General features: G+C 38.1%; 1 protein-coding gene across 6 annotated transcripts in view; it reads left to right on the forward strand.

Moving 5' to 3' along the window:
* arhgap26 (Rho GTPase activating protein 26) overlaps positions 1 to 18685 on the forward strand; it is a 306778-nt gene that overhangs the window by 94676 nt on the left and 193417 nt on the right. For all 6 annotated transcript variants that reach the window (XM_062973896.1, XM_008104704.3, XM_008104707.3 and 3 more), the window contains exon 10: positions 4613 to 4707. In XM_062973896.1, the coding sequence (XP_062829966.1) occupies positions 4613 to 4707 (95 nt within the window). The remainder of the gene's footprint in view (positions 1 to 4612; positions 4708 to 18685) is intronic.

The raw sequence follows: 18685 nt of genomic DNA on the forward strand, positions 1-18685 counted from the left end.
GAAAACACTGTTGAAGAAACAGTGCTTTAGGTGAACACTTCTCTCTCCCTATGGTGATCTTGAACACCTTTCAGATTTTTTTATCCACCTGCAGCTAATAGTTTATTCATATATTTACTTTATTTACAAACAGTAACTTTTGTCCACTGTTTGTGTAAACAGAAAATCAAAAATAATAAAAAGGGGAAATCCCAGCAATGAAACTGAATAAAACAGTGACTTTGTCAAATAAAAATAGGCCCAGATAATTTCAAAATCAAAGGGTGACATTCAAAAACATTAAAGTTTTGATGGAGAGTCTCTGAAGCCTGCTTATGGCAGGACTTCCTTGAGGAGAGAGTGCCATAATTGGAGTACAACTACAGTAAAACTTCTTGGTGGCGTGTTCTGTTATTATAGGCAGATTCAGATAGAGTATAACCTATTCCCAAGCTGTTTCAAACTCAAACAATAGAAATGTAGAATCTTCAGCCAGATTTTTCCTCCAGTGCCTGCCCAAACTGTGAACCCCAGTATCCCTTAGGATGCAGCAATAGCAGCTAGTGGAAGCTTAATGCTACAATGGTGCAAAAGGGTCCTAATAAGAGTGAGATACCCATAATCCTGATTTTTTTAAAAAAATTCTTAAGTCATGTCTTTAGTTCCTCTTAAGAGATGCTATGACTAATAAAAATCACACCCAAAGACCAACTGGTATTGCATCCTTCAGGGCAAGACAGTCTTTTAGGTAAGAATTTCATTAGCTTGTGCAAGCTGCTACAGTGGGGAAGACACTTCCCACAACTAGGTGTGGAGTCCTGCTAAATAAAATAGCTCTACCTATATCTCAGAACTATACCTCTATCTTAGAGTTGAAGAACCTATATGTTTGTGTGGAAATGAACAAAGGTATGCTATGGGTGTTGTCCTGAAGCCATTGAAATACGTGGATCAACTCCAAGCTTCCCAGAGAGGCTCTATATTTAATTGTCATGTATTGCATTTTTTTTGTTTTGTTATTGTTGAAGCCCCCCCCCCCCCCCCCACACACACACCTTTGGCTCTGCAGGCCTGAACGCAGGAAAAGAAAAAAAAACCTTGGGGCCTCGCAGCCCTCCTCTTCGGCAGGCATCACAGGCCCCGCCGCGTGGAGGCCCCTCCTCCTCCAACCACCATGGGGCCTTCCAACCAGGCTGACAGCTGGGGTTTTAAGGCCCCATGGAGGTTCTTGACGGGAGTTTTTGTTGTTTCAACCTTAAGGCGTGGATGATGGGTTGTGTTGTCAAATTTCGAGGTTGGGGGGCCTTTACTTTTGTTGTTTTGCTCAGTGCCGCGATTCCATCACCCTTTTATATATATAGACTAGCTGTGCCCGGCCACGCGTTGCTGTGGCTTAGTCTGGTGGTGTTGGTCAGTCTACATTAGGTTGTATTGATGCTGTGACCTCCACCCTTCTTTATACTCACATTAGTAGTAGTATTTGAAGTCTGTTACCTTCTTCAATTTTTGTGTTGATTGATAATTGCTTGAGATCCCTGTTGTCTTTGGTTTGTTGTTAATTGTAATGTCTGATTCTGCTGAGTGCGGTTTATATTTTTATTGTGGTACAATAGTCTTTTTTTTGTTTTGCCTGTGTAGGTGTTTATTATTATTGTTGTTGTAGTGATTATGAAGGTTGGATAAGTTAGATGCTACTGTATTGTTTTTTGGAGGCTCAGTGTAGCACTGACTGGCCTCTCAGCCTCAGTGACTGGCTGTTTCTTGCCTGTGATGGTGTTGATTCTTATTGTTGTTGTTGTTGTCATTGTTATTATTGTAATTGTTTTTTTGGAGGCCAAGTGTGAATGTAGGGATTGGGGAGGTGGATGAGTTGTGTTGTCAAATGTTGTATTTGTTATAGTCACAATGCGTTGTTGTGAGTTTTGTGGGTCTGGATTGTGGTTTTGTGGTGTGGTTGTGTTGTTACAACTGAGAGGCAAGGCTTTTGTGTTGTGTTGCGAAGTTTTGTATTTCTGGGTCGTTTAGTTGTGTGCCAAGTTTTGTATTTCTGGGGCGTTTAGTTGTGTTGTTATAGTCACGATGCATTGTTGTGAGTTTTGTGGGTCCGGATTGTGGTTTTGTGGTGTGGTTGTGTTGTTACAATCGGGAGGGAATGCTTTTGTGTTGTGTTGCCAAGTTTCGTATTTCTGGGGCGTTTAGTTGTGTTGTTATAGTCATGATGCATTGTTGTGAGTTTTGTGGGTCCGGATTGTGGTTTTGTGTTGTGGTTGTGTTCTTACAACTGGGAGGCAAGGCTTTTGCATTGTGTTGTCAAATTTTGTATTTCTGGGGCGTTTTGTTGTGTTATAGTCACGATGCGTTGTTGTGAGTTTTGTGGGTTCGGATTGTGGTTTTGTGGTGTAGTTGTGTTGTTACAACCGGGAGAAAAGGCTTTTGTGTTGTGTTGTCAAGTTTTGTATTTCTGGGGTGTTTAGTTGTGTGCCAAGTTTCGTATTTCTGGGGCGTTTAGTTGTGTTGTTATAGTCACAATGCGTTGTTGTGAGTTTTGTGGGTCCGGATTGTGGTTTTTGTGGTGTGGTTGTGTTGTTACAACCTGGAGGGAAGGCTTTTGCGTTGTGTTGCCAATTTTCGTATTTACGGGGCGTTTAGTTGTGTTGTTATTGTCACGATGCGTTATTGTGAGTTTTGTGGGTCCTGTGTGGTTTTGTGGTGTGGTTGTGTTGTTACAACTGGGAGGCAAGGCTTTTGCATTGTGTTGCCAAGTTTTGTATTTCTGGGGCGTTTAGTTGTGTTGTTATCGCATGATGCGTTGTTGTGAGTTTTGTGGGTCTGGATTGTGGTTTTGTGGTGTGGTTGTGGTGTTGTAACCTGGAGGCAAGCCTTTTGCATTGTGTTGCCAAATTTCGTATTTCTGGGATGTTTAGTTTTGTTGTTATAGTCACTGCGCAAACAACTTTATCATTTTATATATATAGATAGATTTGTTGGAACGTTTTCTCCTTGTTTACTGTGGTATGGGCCTAGTTCTTTTTTAACAAGTTATTGTCTATAATTTTCTTTAGCCAAAACTTATAAATACAGACATGCTGTACACACACATACACACACACATGTGGGCATACAGTTTAGTCACACCTGTGTATATGTATGACGTTAAAAGTTCAAAGACTGGAAAGATGGACTATCTTGATTTTGGCTCCTCTGGCCTAAAGTTAACACATCTGCAATTACTAGAAGAGATACCTGGTTTTGAGGAAATGTTAACCTAAAAAACATGCCTACCACTAAGAAATCTGCTTTATATGGAAACTTTGGAAATGAAGACTTTTAATAAAGTACAGTAGCTCCTTCCACAGACAGGTCTATTGCAATTGTTTTCACAGTTCACAGATTGATGCCATGTCTAGCAGCTGGTGCTTATGGACTTCCTTTGCAAAGGATGTGCAGTGAATTATTTCTTTCATTTTGTCCTGACTTGCAGCATTTTGCTTACTTGCATTTGAATTAGCAGTGCTCCTAGGTCAATAAGGGTCTACTGCCATTGCATTTATAGCAGTTTTCCTAGCAGTTGGGTCAAGTCATCCCCTGAAACTCAATCATTGCTTGATGAATGCTAACATTGCCCCTCTCAAGTATCATTTTCTGTTGTATTTCTGCTTGCAGCATGATTCATGCCATAGCCAACCTAAATGTGCAGAAGCATTGCATAGAACCACATTCTTGGGATCTTTCCAAATATCTGTGAACCAAACAAAACCCAACGAAAGAAAACCTTCCGGAAAAAAAGTTGGATAGTGTACTGAGAAGTCTGCACTGCAGATAATTTTGAGTCATTTGAAAGAATTTCGTAACTGATAAGATGAAATTCTGGACCTTTCAGTCCTGGGAAAGACACACATGCTTGACCTGAATCAAGCATCCCCTCAGGAAGCTGGAATCTGGAGAATGTTAAATCGCCTCTGCATCTCTGTCTCTGTCTATCTCTGTCTATGTTTATATGGCATTGAATGTTTGCCATTATATGTGCACATTGTGATCCCCCTGAGTCCCCTTCGGGGTGAGAAGGGCAGAATATAAATATTGTAAATAAATAAATGAATGAATGAATGAATGAATAAATAAATAAATAAATAACCTCTAAAGCACCAAATACTGTGTTTCTTCAGTTCTAAGACAACATTCTTCCTATATAAACATCTCCAAAAATGGATTGGGATTATGTTTTAGGAATGCCTCCCCCCCCCCGTGTATGTGTGTGTGTGTGTGTGTGTGTGTGTGTGTGTATGGCGGAGAAAGCTTTTTTGTTGGTGGTGGTACTGAAATTAGTGTGTGCATTACAATTGATGGAGTCTTAGAACCAAAGAAATACGATGTTACTCAGTCCTAAACTATAGAGCAGCCTTTGCTTAAATCTGGCAAGAATCTAATATTCTTGTCTGCTTCAAAGTTAATAGATTTTTCCAGTGATTTATTTGTCAAATTCTAATAGTTTACAGATAGCACTGAAATTAAAATCTTTCTTCATTAGTAATTATCACTATGTCATGTGTTACTTTCAAGATTAACATAACTATTATTCAGACAGTATTTGATACAAAAAATATAAATTGCCCCTATCTTTGATCTTTATCAGGGAGAAGATGAAGCTATTATCCTCAAATCCTGCACACGTCGGAAAACAGATTCCATCGAGAAGAGGTTTTGCTTTGATGTAGAAGCAGTTGATCGGTGAGTTGAACATGCCTTTGGCTTTTCCCTTTATGGGCCCTAAACCTGCAAATTTTCTGATTCAGCTTAATACCTATTTGGAGATGTTGCAAAATAGACCTGGATGGTAGCCGAGACTTCTCTCACGTTCTATGTTCTCCACACAAGGGATTGGATCCAATGATGTAATTTTTCTGATTGAACTACTTCTGGAAAGGAAGCGTTTGGGGGATTTGTGTCACTTTTGATAAATGTGTGTGCTTTGCTGCATCTGTTTGTAATTTACTTTACACCCAGAATTAGTTTGGGAGCAGACTGTAGATTTTGTCCTCTAGTTGAGTACATGTCACCATGGATAGAAGCAAGCCCCTAAACCCCAATATCTAAACAAGAACTAGTATAAGATAAAAGATCTAATATTTATCTTGTTGCAAGATCTCTCTGAATCTGAGAGAATCTGTTCCCTTCTGCCTGATCTGGGGAGCTTCTTTTCCCTTGTCTTACCCAATTTATAATTTTGGGCCACAAAACACGCAAAGAAGCCCTATGAGTGTTAGGAATATACAGATAATCTAGTCCCCAACTATATTATTTTGACATGTTTGCTCATAGGTCATAGTTCTGCACCCATCTGTGATTTTTTGTTTTATAATATGCATATATATATATATATTTATAGATCAAAAGAAACCAATAAAATGGGGTTTTAATTGTGTGTGTGTGTGTGTGTGTGTGTATGTGTATGTATGTATGTGTGTGTGTATATATATATATACACACACACACACACACACACATACACATACACACACAATTAAAAACCCATTTTATTGGTTTTTTAAATCTATAAACTACAGCACAACATTTGGAGAAGAAAGAAATCCAGTCACTACCAATTCTGATCTGTTTATAATTTTGTACATAAGATTGTATCTGTTTATAGTGGAATACACAAACAGTTTTTTCAAGTATCTATGGTTAACATAATAACAAATCATTTAATATTTCTTTGCTTTTTCTTGTCATTACAGTACAGCACAGTGTTATCTCCATATTGCTTTTGTTAAAACTGAGAAAATAGAAATTTTATTTTTCTAGTAATGCATTTCTAGTAATGCATTGGTAGTTGAAAGAAGATTTGAACTAGGGATATCTGATTTATGTTTCAGGTTTTGTATCAACTACAAGTTTTCTTAAGATCTCTATCATACTTTGAGAGCTATTGTTCTTTTTAATTTTGCTCAGCTATCAAGTTAGGGGCCTCTGGTGGCACAGTGTGTTAAAGCGCTGAGCTGCTGAACTTGCGGACCAAAAGGTCCCAGGTTCAAATCCCCGGAGCAGAATGAGCGCCCGCTGTTAGCACTAGCTCCTGCCAACCTAGCAGTTTGAAAACATGCACATGTGAGTAGATCAATAGGTACTGCTCCAGCGGGAAGGTAACGGCGCTCCATGCAGTCATACCGGCCACATGACCTTGGAGGTGTCTACGGACAACGCATGATCTGAACTTCATGAAGTTCAGACTATTAGAAGCACTCATCCTCTTGCCTGCTTCTAAACGTGTCTAGTCCTAAGGTAAAGGTAAAAAAGTCCTACACATATACAAATTGATTTCAACTTACATTGTATTGAGTTCCTGGTCTTGTGAAATGAATCAAATCTGGTGTAAATGTGAAGAGACAGTTCCATAGGGAACCACTGTGGACCAGGGGGATGCATTACAATGGAGCTGAAGGAGTCATAAAGTTAGCAATATTGCTCAGCCTGCGCCCTCCTCCCCACAAACCAGCAGAGGAAACTTCTAAACTTCTAGCTTCTTCCTCCTCCTCATGTCCTGTTTCTAAGTAGGGAGATGAAGGTCCTTCTTCCAAACAATGGCAAGGTTTGAATTTCTTCCTTCCTTCAATTCCTCCTTCAAAGCAGGCAAAGGAAAACCTTTCATTTTAGCAATGCCAGGATAGCAGTTGCCTTCTCCCTCTCTCAAGTGCCCCCGCCTGGGCAGTTAAATGGATCCCAGTACAATTTAGCTTTTCTTGGTGTTTAAAAACTCCACACCAAAATTCCAAACATCCTTGTTTCCTCACCTCAACCTCCTCACTCTCACTCTTGCATTATCTATGACTGATTAATTTAGCTACTTATTTCTGGAGAAATGAGGCGAATTTTTAATGTGTATATTGCAAAAGTCTTGATGTTATATATTTGGCTATGACATTAAAAAATGGAATTTTTTTGAAATCTAGGGAGCTTAATTAATATAATGCCTTGTTTGTTGCTTGGATCACATGTATAGATTGCTTTAACCTATGATCCATCAGCAGTCGACATGCTGAGATCGAGTCTTGCCTACATAAATTAACTGGATTGTAATAGCATGCTAGCTAGAAAGGTTCTCTAACCACAACTGAATGCAAAGATTGTCACTCTGGTATGTTTCACTTGCAGGCAACTGATATTGCATATGAGAAGCATTTTGTAACTTCTTAAGTTCTGTTATTTCTTCCTTTGCAACTGAATATATGCTTCTTTGAAAACACTGCTCACAATTGAGAAGAATTAGCAGTATTACCCTATATACTTGTATATGTATTGTCAAAAAACTAACCCTAAAAACTGGGTGAATTTATCCATAGGTCAGTGTTAGTACTGTAGCTTACTCTTGTCAAAAAAGGAACCTTCTCTGAGGAATGTGGCAAAAGATAAGAGCTTGGCCCATCCCGAGAGAATCTAAAAAGAAGCACCAACTTCCTTCTACTCTCTCCACTTCTAGCTTTTTTGAAGTGGTTGGAAAATGGTAGTGGCAGCCAGGGGTAGTTGGCCTGAAGACAGCATTGGAGCTTTCCTCTCTACAGAATAACCTTTGACTTATCTGCAGATCATATCCAATCCATCATTTTGGCCCCAAAACCTGCCTTCTACTTATATATACACAGTGTTGGTTAACACAAAGATTAATAATTCATTAGTTGATAGAAAAATGTAAACCCTAAATTATGTAAACCCAAAATGTGTATGTTAGTTTACTTTAGAGATTGATTTTCAATTATTTAATTTCATAACTCTTTAAATAAGGTTTGTCTAAACCAGCACAATTTTAGCAGCAGTCCCTTATTGAGCCCTTGAAGCATAAGATTTCATGAGGATTTTTTGAGTTTCTTTCTTCTCTAAGAGACAAGGATGTTGTCAGGGGATAGTCAGCCTTATTAAGTCCTCTAACTTAATAAGTCTTCTATTAAGTCCTCTAGTTTAACCATTCTTCGAAAATAGGTGTGTCATGTGCAAGAGGAGGGAGAGTGGATTAGACGCTTCCTCATGTTTCATAGCTTCTCCTATCTCAAAGGATGGGCTCTGTTAGATATGTTGACTGTAACTGGACATTTGTGTCTTGGGATGGTTTGAATATTGTGCTTCATATATTTACAACAGAACTCAAAATATTTTGTCTTTATATTTAATTACCATGTGAGCATTCATATTTTAAAAGCATCAGAAGGACAGCAAGGATGGAGCATTCTGACATCCCTGGGAAGGGGGTTCTAGAGTCAAGGGCAGCCACCGAGAAGGTCCTCTCTCACCTCCCTGCTAACCGTGCTTGCGATTGTGGTGGGACCAAGAGAAGGGCCACTCCTGAGGATGTCAAGGTCTGGGCAAACTCCTGTACAGTCTGCCAGATAGCCTGGACCTGAGCCATGTAGGGCTTTATGAGTCATAATCACTTTGAATTATGCCCAGAAACAAACTGGCAGCCAGTGAAGATGTTTTACAGGGAAAGTATTTCACTTCTGCTACTGCACATTTAAAAACAATACTTCGCATCATCATCATAATTTCTTCCTTGTTATTTTCCAAAAATATAAACTCAAAGAACAAAATAAAAAATAGCCCTGAAAACCCCTCCTATGATTTAACCAGAACATTTTAGAATTACAGATTGAGTATTGCTTATCCAAAAGTTTTTTGGATTTTGGTTTTTTTTTTAGATGTTGGAATACCTGTATTTGTATATATGCACATAATGAAATATTTTGGAATCTAAACACACATTTCATTTATACATCTTATACACATTGCTTGAAGGTAATTTCTATTATATTTTATTTATTTATTATTTATTTATTTACAGCATTTATATTCCGCCCTTCTCACCCCGAGGGGGACTCAGGGCGGATCACATTATACATATAGGCAAACATTCAATGCCTTTTAACATAGAACAAAGACAGACAAACATAGGCTCCGAGCGGGCCTCGAACTCATGACCTCCTGGTCAGAGTGATTCATTGCAGTGATTCATTGCAGCTGCTCTCCAGCCTGCGCCACAGTTTGTGCATGAAACAAATCTTGTGTATATTGAATGATCTCAGCCACCTATGTTGCCTTTTTGGATTTTGGAATATTTCACATTTTGAAATTTTGGATAAGGAGGGTGCTCAACCTGTTTTTTATAAATAGAAGAAAAAGTAATTATATTGTTGCTGTTTTTTTTGCTTTTGTAAGCCTTGAGATAATTTCTGACTTATGGTGACCCTGAAGTGAACCCATCACTGGGCTTTCTTGTCAAGGTTTATTCAGATAGGCTTTGGCTTTGGCTTCTCTAGAGCTGTAGTTTCCAACCTTTGATCCTTCAGATGTTTTGGAGTTTAGCTCCCACAATTCCTAACAGCTGTTAAGCTGGCTGGGATTTCTGGGAGTTGAAGTTCAAAACACCTGGAGCACCAAAGGTTGGGAACTACTGCTCTAAAGTGAAATAGTGCAGACTTGCCCAGGGTCTTCCAGTGTGTTTCAATGGCTGAGTCAGGAGTTGAACACAAATCTCCACAGTCATAGTTCAATCCATAAACCACTGCACCATGTTGACTCTCAAGTAATTACTTTATTTTTTACTTTGGAAAAATAGTTTTGTTATGATTTTGTTATCCTGAAATGTCATCAGTAGGTTTTTTCTTCTAATATTAATTTTAAGATCTGTTTTAGAGTTTTATCCACTTCTCCAGAACCTGATCATGACAGTAGGAGATTGGTGCAGGGAATAGAGTGTCTGGTGGATTACCCCGGGAATAGGAAACAATGTGTATCTGGTGGAAAATCCAGGCTGTAAAGGAAGCAGCTCATGTGATAGCAATTCCTTTTAAAAAATAAATGTGCCCTTCCGCTGTATTGCAAAGTCTGAGCTGAGGGTATACCTAACATGTCCAGCTATAGCTTCACTTCCCACAGTTTTATTTTAATTCTGTGGGTGCCATAGGAACGATTAGAAATTATCTTTAATTGTAAGCACATATCCATGGATAAATAAATAAAGAAAAGAAGGAAGGATTGGCTTTTCAGTGAACAACAGTGATATCGAAATCAAAGCAAAGTGCATTTGTCCTCTTATTGTAACAGATTTGGAGGGGTGGGGTGAGGGTTCTTTTTCTCTCTGAAACATTCTTTAGGGAAGCTTGCGCAGTCATGCGGGAAACAGTGGACACTATGTTAAAACATATTCAGCTGAATTGCTGAAGAATGTCATAACAGTAGTTATATTTGTAGACATTTGGAAGCAAGCCAGAAGAGGTCATCATGAGGAATTTTTACAGTAACAGAGGAATGTGCCACCCGGTTGAAAAAAGAGTAGAGAGAACAGATTTTGGCATTTTCCAGTTCTTTCTTGAAATTGCAGCTCTGCAAGCAAGTTTGCATTGCGATTACAACGAAACTGTGAGAACGGATAAAAATGAATGGCATTCGATTACAGCAAGAATTTAGACTAGGAAAAAGAGTTCATTTGTTTCATTTGCCCTGATTTACATTCCAGTGAAGGCACTGGTGCTCTAGAAAAATGAGACAGATAGTATTGCTAATTCCTTATAACCTTCCAGCATTAACATTATAAAATCATTCTCATTCATGATGCTCCACCAGATTGCAGTTAATGAAAATCACAGTGGAAGCTTAGACACTATTCAGGCATTTTAGTTGTATGCTGTCACACTGGAATATGGTTTTTGAAGTGCAGGAATGGGGCTTTTGCAATACAGTCGTAAATGTGAACACTTCCATTGTACATTACATGTGCTTTTGGGTTTCCTAGTCTTGCTTCCTAGCTGTACACACAAAGGTTCCCTCCTTTTTGATGTACATACTGTGTATATGGATATTGTGTGGAAGTGCATGCTACTCAGTGCATGCTGCACAGGAAATGTGAATATGCTTATGGCTACATTCATATGTTGTATTAAATACTGAAATAAATTAAATGCCAGAATAAGTCTGTAGTTGTCCTCGTTGGCTCACTGGATGTTATGCTTATATTAAATCTTGATCTGTTCCTTTTAACAACAACAGAGTTTTATGTGTTTTTTGTCCTCCGTTAATATCACCAGGTTAAATTCTTACTATTTTTAAAATTTTCTTTTGCAACATGGGGCATACGTTTTCTATTAAAGTATTTCTGAAAGAGAAGGCTTTAGATTTATGTTCTTCTTGTTGCTTGCATTCTTGTGCTGCTACTCTTGAATTCAGCTTAATGGCAGTACTCTTCACCTCTTTTCAGCAAATGGAAAAAAGACAATATAAAGACACTGGCAATGCCTTTCCTTTCCAAAATTCAGTAAAATTTTTAACCACGAACTGAATTAAATGAAGAATTAGGTTATTTTAGAGTCAGTCTGCCTACCAATTTAATGATCTGAATGGATTCTCCTTTAGTATTAATCAGCTTAATGCATTATATTAGCATCCTTTTGGAGAATAAGCAAATTTATCCTCAAAACTGCTAAAAAGGATATATTATTTTGAAAAATATATTGTTGCAATATGTTGGTATGAAAATAAATTCAACCGTGCCATTATCATTATCCACTAATTGAAAATGTGCCTCTATATCTTTTAAAACAATTGATTTTTCGATTAAAGGCTTTTCATCTTAATTTACTTATGGGAATAGCTTGAGTAGAAATAATTACATCATGAAAGCAGGGTAGTGACCTGAACTTAAACTAGATGAATCCTTTCCAGTGAAACATACAGCTAAATCACTTGCTTAGACTGTATTTGTGTTGTTCAAAAGTTACGTAGAAATAATGCCATTTTTCCCTGAGGGTGATAATGGACTGGAGAAGAGTGCAAAATGAGATAAATTAGCTTTGATCAGCAGTGCTGTTTTTGTTCCCTTGCCTTGCTCATGACCTATCAGGATGCAGAGTGTCCATGTGGCATTCTGTGCAGCCTTAGGCTGGAATGTAGGGGAATGGAAACATCCTGCCAGTGATGTCATCTCCATCAATCTATGGCTTAATATGCTTTCCTGCATGGTGTAACATTGAATGTGGTGTTCTCTTGCAGGAAAGCTTTTCTGTAAATGCAGCATCATTTTTGGATTGTTGCTTTGGTGTCTTCCTAGCCTGGAAAAGTAATACAGTGGCATGGTTTTTCTATCCCAGCTAAGATTTAGAGGCTGAATTTACTTAAAGACCAAATAAGTATTGAACCACTGGAGGCCTAATGGATTCACTTTATAGCCTGTAGGTGGCAGTCATGCATGGTGTATGATTTTATTAAGCAGGAAAATAGTATTCACAGATGTTGCACATAGGGAAAATGCAGCTGGACATAAATAAAAATAAATTGTGAAATTTAGATTTTTTAGCAGTTTTCCTCCAGTTTTTTAATTCTCTTTTTATTTTAAAAGGTAAATGTAAATGAACAATGTTTACAATAATTCTCACATCAGATGATACTGATGTAAATTTTATGAACATGGAAATATTCTCTAAGAAGTACATTTTACGCTCTTAATCTGACAAATGTACAGAAACTAATGTAACTAAAGTAGCAATTATTTTATTGCTTATGATTTCTAACAAACTGTCCTCTTCATTGTTGTTAGTTTCTGTAGCTGCCACTACTAGGCATATATAGTAAGGGTAAAGGTCTTCCCCTGACATTAAGTCTAGTTGTGTCTGACTCTGAGGGTTGGTGCTCATCTCCTTTTCTAAGCCGAAGAGCCAGCATTGTTCATAGACATCTCTAAGGTCATGTGGCTGGCATGATTGTATGGAGTGTTGTTACCTTCCCGCTGAAGCGGTACCTGTTGATCTACTCACATTTGTATGTTTTCAAATCACTAGGTTGACAGAAGCTGGTGCTAACAGCAGGAGCTCACCCTGCTCCCCGGATTTGAACCACCAACCCTTTTGGTCAGCAAGTTCAGTAGCTCAGCGGTTTAACCCACTGCGCTACTGGGCACTCCACTAGACATATGAAACTGATGCAAATCTAATCTAATAATGACTTCATCAGTGTTGGGGACAGACAATAGGATTATACTTCATTCCCATGTGTGATTTCTTCTCCTGCTTCCGAGCAATCCTTAATAGTTAAATTCTTCATTGTGTCTACAGCAGAGGTTTCCATCCTTGAACTTGAGTCAGGTGCAATCTTGCATTACCATATTACCACTATTGAAGTACTGGAGGTCTATGTTGCAACAAAGGTTCTTGCCTTCTTTACATTTGTAAACTGGACCCAAGAGTTATAACTACAGCATAGATTTCCTGTTTCTCAAAGGAGCTGTTTCATTGTAGTAAAACACATGCTCAGCTTCTTTTCACTGCTTGAGAACTATTTCGTCCTTTGAAAGCTGACTTAACATTACAGAGGTGGCCCAGATGTATGTACACACACAGCCACAAATGTCTGTATAGCTTTAGGTATTATTTGATTCATAAGCCACCCTTTTTAAAAGGGTGGGGGAAGCATTAACAGCCAGTATAAAAACATAGTACGAAATCCACAATTTGCAGCTATTAAAAATAACAAACATCTGAAATCACTTAAGTGCAGTGAGTTAGTAGCTTAAAATGTTGAGAAAAATAGTGTTACCTGTTAAACAGTTTGTTACTAAATTTCTGAATCCATTGACCAAGACAGCTCACAGTTTTCTCCCATCTTATCTGCAGCTTAGGTCTCCCTCCCTCCCCCACTCTCTCCCTCTGACCCTCCCTCCCTCCCTGTGAGTGTGTGTGTGTGTGTGTATGTGTGTGTGTGTATATATATATATATATATATATATATATATATATATATATATATATTCATTTTTCCTCTATTGGATGAGCTCTGTGCTGGTCAGATGCAATACAACCTGTACTTGTTCTTTTGCTGTGTCACATTTCCAGTGACCTTTATAGATGAATGAAATTTTGAAATTATCATGTTATGGCTAATGCCATGTAAACTTAAGCTGCATTTTCCTCCTGCCTGCCCACCCACCTCTGTACTGTTTTCTAGAAATGTACAAGTGGCAGTTCCACATGGTAGGTCATTCCCTGTGAGTGGAGAGCTCAAGGTCTGTCGGTGGATGACTAGTAATGCAGTACATGATAAATATAATTTGGCACAAAGCATTCAGTTCATGAATTTTAGAGAAGGGAAATAATGAGTCCTGAACTAAAATAAATGCAGTTTATAAGTAATTAACTACAGGTTTAAAATTTATTTGACATCACAATATGCAGAAAGCATACCTTGGTCTTCAGAACAAGCATGGCTTACAAATTTGAAGTGGCTTTTATTGGACTGGCTTGGGGTTTATTCTTTAATTGTCTCTACCACCTTTAAAAGGGATTGCCACGAAGTGAGGTTTAACATGTACATAATTCATATAAAATTGAACTGCAACAAATATTTGAATACATATGCTGCTTTTTAATACATTTAAATTTTAATATTTTGGACTATGTGGAGCTTTGGGGGCAAGAAAACAGATTCCATATCAATTATCATTTGAAGTCATGCCTCCATTATAGTTATTATATATAGACTAGTGGCTATATATAGTTTTATATATTGTTTTATTCTGCAGCAATTTGCCTAATTTATTCTGCACTAATTTGCCTAATTCCCCTCTAAAGTCATTTGGATTTATTTTGACAAGTAACGTTTCGCATCAGCATAGCAATTTAACATAAAGCTAGCCAGCTTGGTGTCGTGGTTTGAGTACTGAACTATGACTCTGGAGACCATCGTCCATATCCCTGCTAGGCCATGAAAGTCCACTCAGTTACCTTGGCCAAGTCACACTTTCTCAACCTCAGAGGGAGGCAAAGGTGAAGCCTCTCTGAACAAATCTCGCCAAGAACATTTCATTATGTGTATCAAGAATAATACACAAAAACAGCAACAAACCTTTCTAAAAGGTATTGGCCGGGCAGTGGGAAGAGCAAATGCATTGAGTTATTTTATTTTCAATATAATATTCCAAGTAGGCTGAAGGTTAAGTAGCTTTCTCTAGGTATATTCTTCCAGAATGCTAATCCTTTAAGTATCAAGTGATTCTTGGCACAAAGAGATTAGCAAATAAAATAACATACAATATTGTTTGAATTGAGTCTACATACAATCAAGACAGAACAGCTTGTGTATTTTCCTGGGTAACTGATAGAACCAATTTATATACACACTAGCTGTGCCCGGCCACGCGTTGCTGTGGCAAAGTGGTGGTGGTATTGGTTAAAAATTGTTGTGTAATTTTTATTTGATGTTACTTGCATTTTTTGATTAATTTTATTGTAAGTTATATTTTTATTTATTATATTTTATTTTCTAGTATTATTTTTAGTTATTTTCTGTTATTATAGTATTTTATTATATTAATTTTTAGTGTTTTTTATTATTTTTTATTGGGTTGCTAGGAGACCAAGTTGGAGGAGCTTAGCCTTCTAACTGGCAGCAATTGGATAAAAGCAATTATTCCTCTCTCTCAAATTAGGACTTTATTTTTCTTTTCTTTTTGTTGTATCAACCTAGAGGCGTGGATGATGGGTTGTGTTGTCAAATTTCGAGGTTGGGGGGCCTGTAGTTTTTTTGTTTTGTCCGCTGCCCTGATGCCATCACTCTTTTATATATATAGATAGGTACTATTCCCTCGCCATCTCATTGGTCTTTTTTAATGTCACAGGTTTAGAAGTTATAATCCTTAAAGCCCTTTTCTATTGCTTCTTTGTTTTTTGCAGCCTAGGGCAGAGGCCAAATGTCAATATCAGCATTACTCAAATGTTTGCAAAAGTTCCTTTTTTGGACTAGAATGTATAAACTATGACTATATTGGCTCATAGATTTTGGACCCTGTAAGATAAGGTAAAGGTAAAGGTTTCCCCTTACTTTAAGTCCAGTCATGTCTGACTTTGGGGGTTGGTGCTCATCTCCATTTCTAAGCCAAAGAGCCGGCATTGTCCGTAGACACCTGCAAGGTCATGTGACTGGCATAACTGCAAGGAGCGCCGTTACCTTCCCGCCGGAGCGGTACCTATTGATCTACTCACATTGGCATGTTTTCGAACTGCTAGGTTGGCAGAAGCTGGAGCCAACAGTGGGTCTAACTCCACTCACAGGATTTGAACCTGCGACCTTTCGGTCTGCAAGTTCAGCAGCTCAGTGCTTTAACACACTTCACCACCAGGGCTCCTACCCTGTAAGATAGGTAATAGTAAATCAATAATAACTTTTCCAAGGTGTGGCATTACTGATATCAGTGGTCTTCAGAGCCAGCTTCACTGCAACTTTTACTACTTTTTGGTGCTTATTCTGGCAGTTTTTGCTTAGTGATGACACAGATTCTTGCAATCTTTGACACTATGACTTGTTGGAGAAAGAGAGCAAAGAATTTATTGGTGACGCCCTATGAGGAATAGTACAACATGATCATTTATGTTTTATTTTATTATTTGTTGAGAATTCTGAGCACGGCCTGCTGAGATGGGATGAATAATTTTACTCCTGCTGTTTTCGTACTGTAGTTCTTCTAACTAGTCTTGCCTCTGGCGATTTGGAATTGCCTTCATATTTTTGGAAAGAGAGGGAGAAGAAATATTTTTTTAAACTTTTTTTTATTCTTCATACAGATAACAAAACAATACACTGCATATCTTAGCCATCTAAAAGATAACATAAAAACTGTTTACAATCTTTATGGCTGGGATACAGGTTTCAATTGTGATTCTCTTTACTGCATATCTTAATTAATTGCCCCTTTAAACCCCCCATCCCACCCACCCTTACCACCCTCTTCCCACCCCCCAACTGGGTTACTTGAATCAATACATTGATTTAATTGTCTGGAAGGCCTGATTTAAAGTTCTGTACCTATCTTTTCCTTCTGTTTTGTTGATTAAACAAGACCATTTCCTATGACAATCTTGTCTTAACTGAATATTCAAATATTTATTTTTCTTTTCATGGATGAAATCATTAATTAAATATTCAGAGAGATATGACCACCAGGTTTTTAGGTCCCACCTTGTTTTATCTTTCCACCCTCTGGCAATTGTAGCATGTATAGAGGCTATCATAAATTTTAATATATCTGACCATTGGTTGTTCCCCTCCTTTACCTCTATGTTAAGGGACAAAAATCGAGCTTTATCCAAATATAGCTTTTGCTCTATTATTTCCTCTATTACTTCTCTAACCGTATTATAGTATTTTTGGATTTCAGGGCAGTCCCACCACATGTGGGAAAAAGTGCCAATCTCCCCACATTTATGCCAACATTTGTTAGAAACATTTTTCATAAAATGAGCCAGTTGATAAGGGGTCCTATACCATTTTGAAATTATTTTCTTTTGTGTTTCTTTTATTCTTAAATGTTTATTTTTTTGGGTTTTATCAATCCAGGAGTGTACTAAGTTTTCATTGAAATTTATATCCTGTTTCCAGGCCTCTACTTGCTTTTCTTCATTTAGCTTTATTGGAAGATTCCATGGTGCACACACCATGCATAATTTTATGTAGTGCACTCATATTCTTCTACTTGCGCCTTTTCTAGCCCCGGTTTTGTAACTTTTCCTCAAGGTGCTGCAAGATTACCCCTGCCATACACCTCAAATATCAAGGAAGACAAAACTATGGAACAAAATAAATCATATCACAACATCATTGACAAATTCATGCTTTCTCATTTGGATTCCTGATTCAATTAATTGTTTTTAATGGTCTCTTCATCAATAGAGATAAATATCTGTTTATAAAATAAACCTAATAAGAAAGGAGATATTTTCTGTTCAACAACAGGTGCTTGTAGTGGTAGAGTGCTACTGTACTCATGGCCTGTTCATGATCTTTCCATTGGCGCCCAGTTCAACACTGTGGATAAAAAGGGAGTTGGACTAGATAAGAAATTTTTTATCTGTGATTGTTTATTTTATGTTCATTATTTGTGTTGAGCCCTCTTTTATCATAGTGACTCCCAAACTTCGGGTTTTTTTGTGTCAGGAGCGACTTGAGAAACTGCAAGTCGTTTCTAGTGTGAGAGAATTGCCGTCTGCAAGGACGTTGCCCAGGGGACGCCCGGATGTTGTTGATGTTTTTACCATACTTATGGGGGGCTTCTCTCATGTCCTCGCATGGAGCTGGAGCTGATAGAGGGAGCTCATCCACGCTATCCCTTGGTTGGATTCGAACCTGGCAGCCTTCAGGTCAGCAACCCAACCTTCAAGTCACAAGGCTTTAACCCACTGTGTCACCGGTTCTTTTAGATAAGCCCCAGACAGCTTCTTCAATGAACACAGATTCTGGGAGCTGAAGTTCAAAACACCCAGAGGACTAAAATTTGGGAACCATTGTTTTAGCAGAATGTTTATTTATTTATTTATTTATTTATTTACAGTATTTATATTCCGCCCTTCTCACCCCGAAGGGGACTCAGGGCGGATCACATTACACATATAAGCAAACATTCAATGCCTTAACATAGAACAAAGACAGAAGACAAACGCAGGCTCCGAGCTGTCCTCGAACTCAAGACTTCTTGGTCAGAGTGATTTGTTGCAGCTGGCTGCAGCTGGCTGCTCAACAGCCTGCGCCACAGCCCGGATGCTTCCCATATCTGATTGGAGATAACACAACCTTTATTTCTGGGACACAAGATCTTAATATTTCTTGCCCTGGCTTCAGGTTTCGTGTGATCTCATAAAACTGAGCAACACTGAAGTTTTTGGTAATTCTTTGTTCACATATA

Source organism: Anolis carolinensis, chromosome 2 (assembly GCF_035594765.1).
Source record: "Anolis carolinensis isolate JA03-04 chromosome 2, rAnoCar3.1.pri, whole genome shotgun sequence".
NCBI lineage: Eukaryota > Metazoa > Chordata > Lepidosauria > Squamata > Dactyloidae > Anolis > Anolis carolinensis.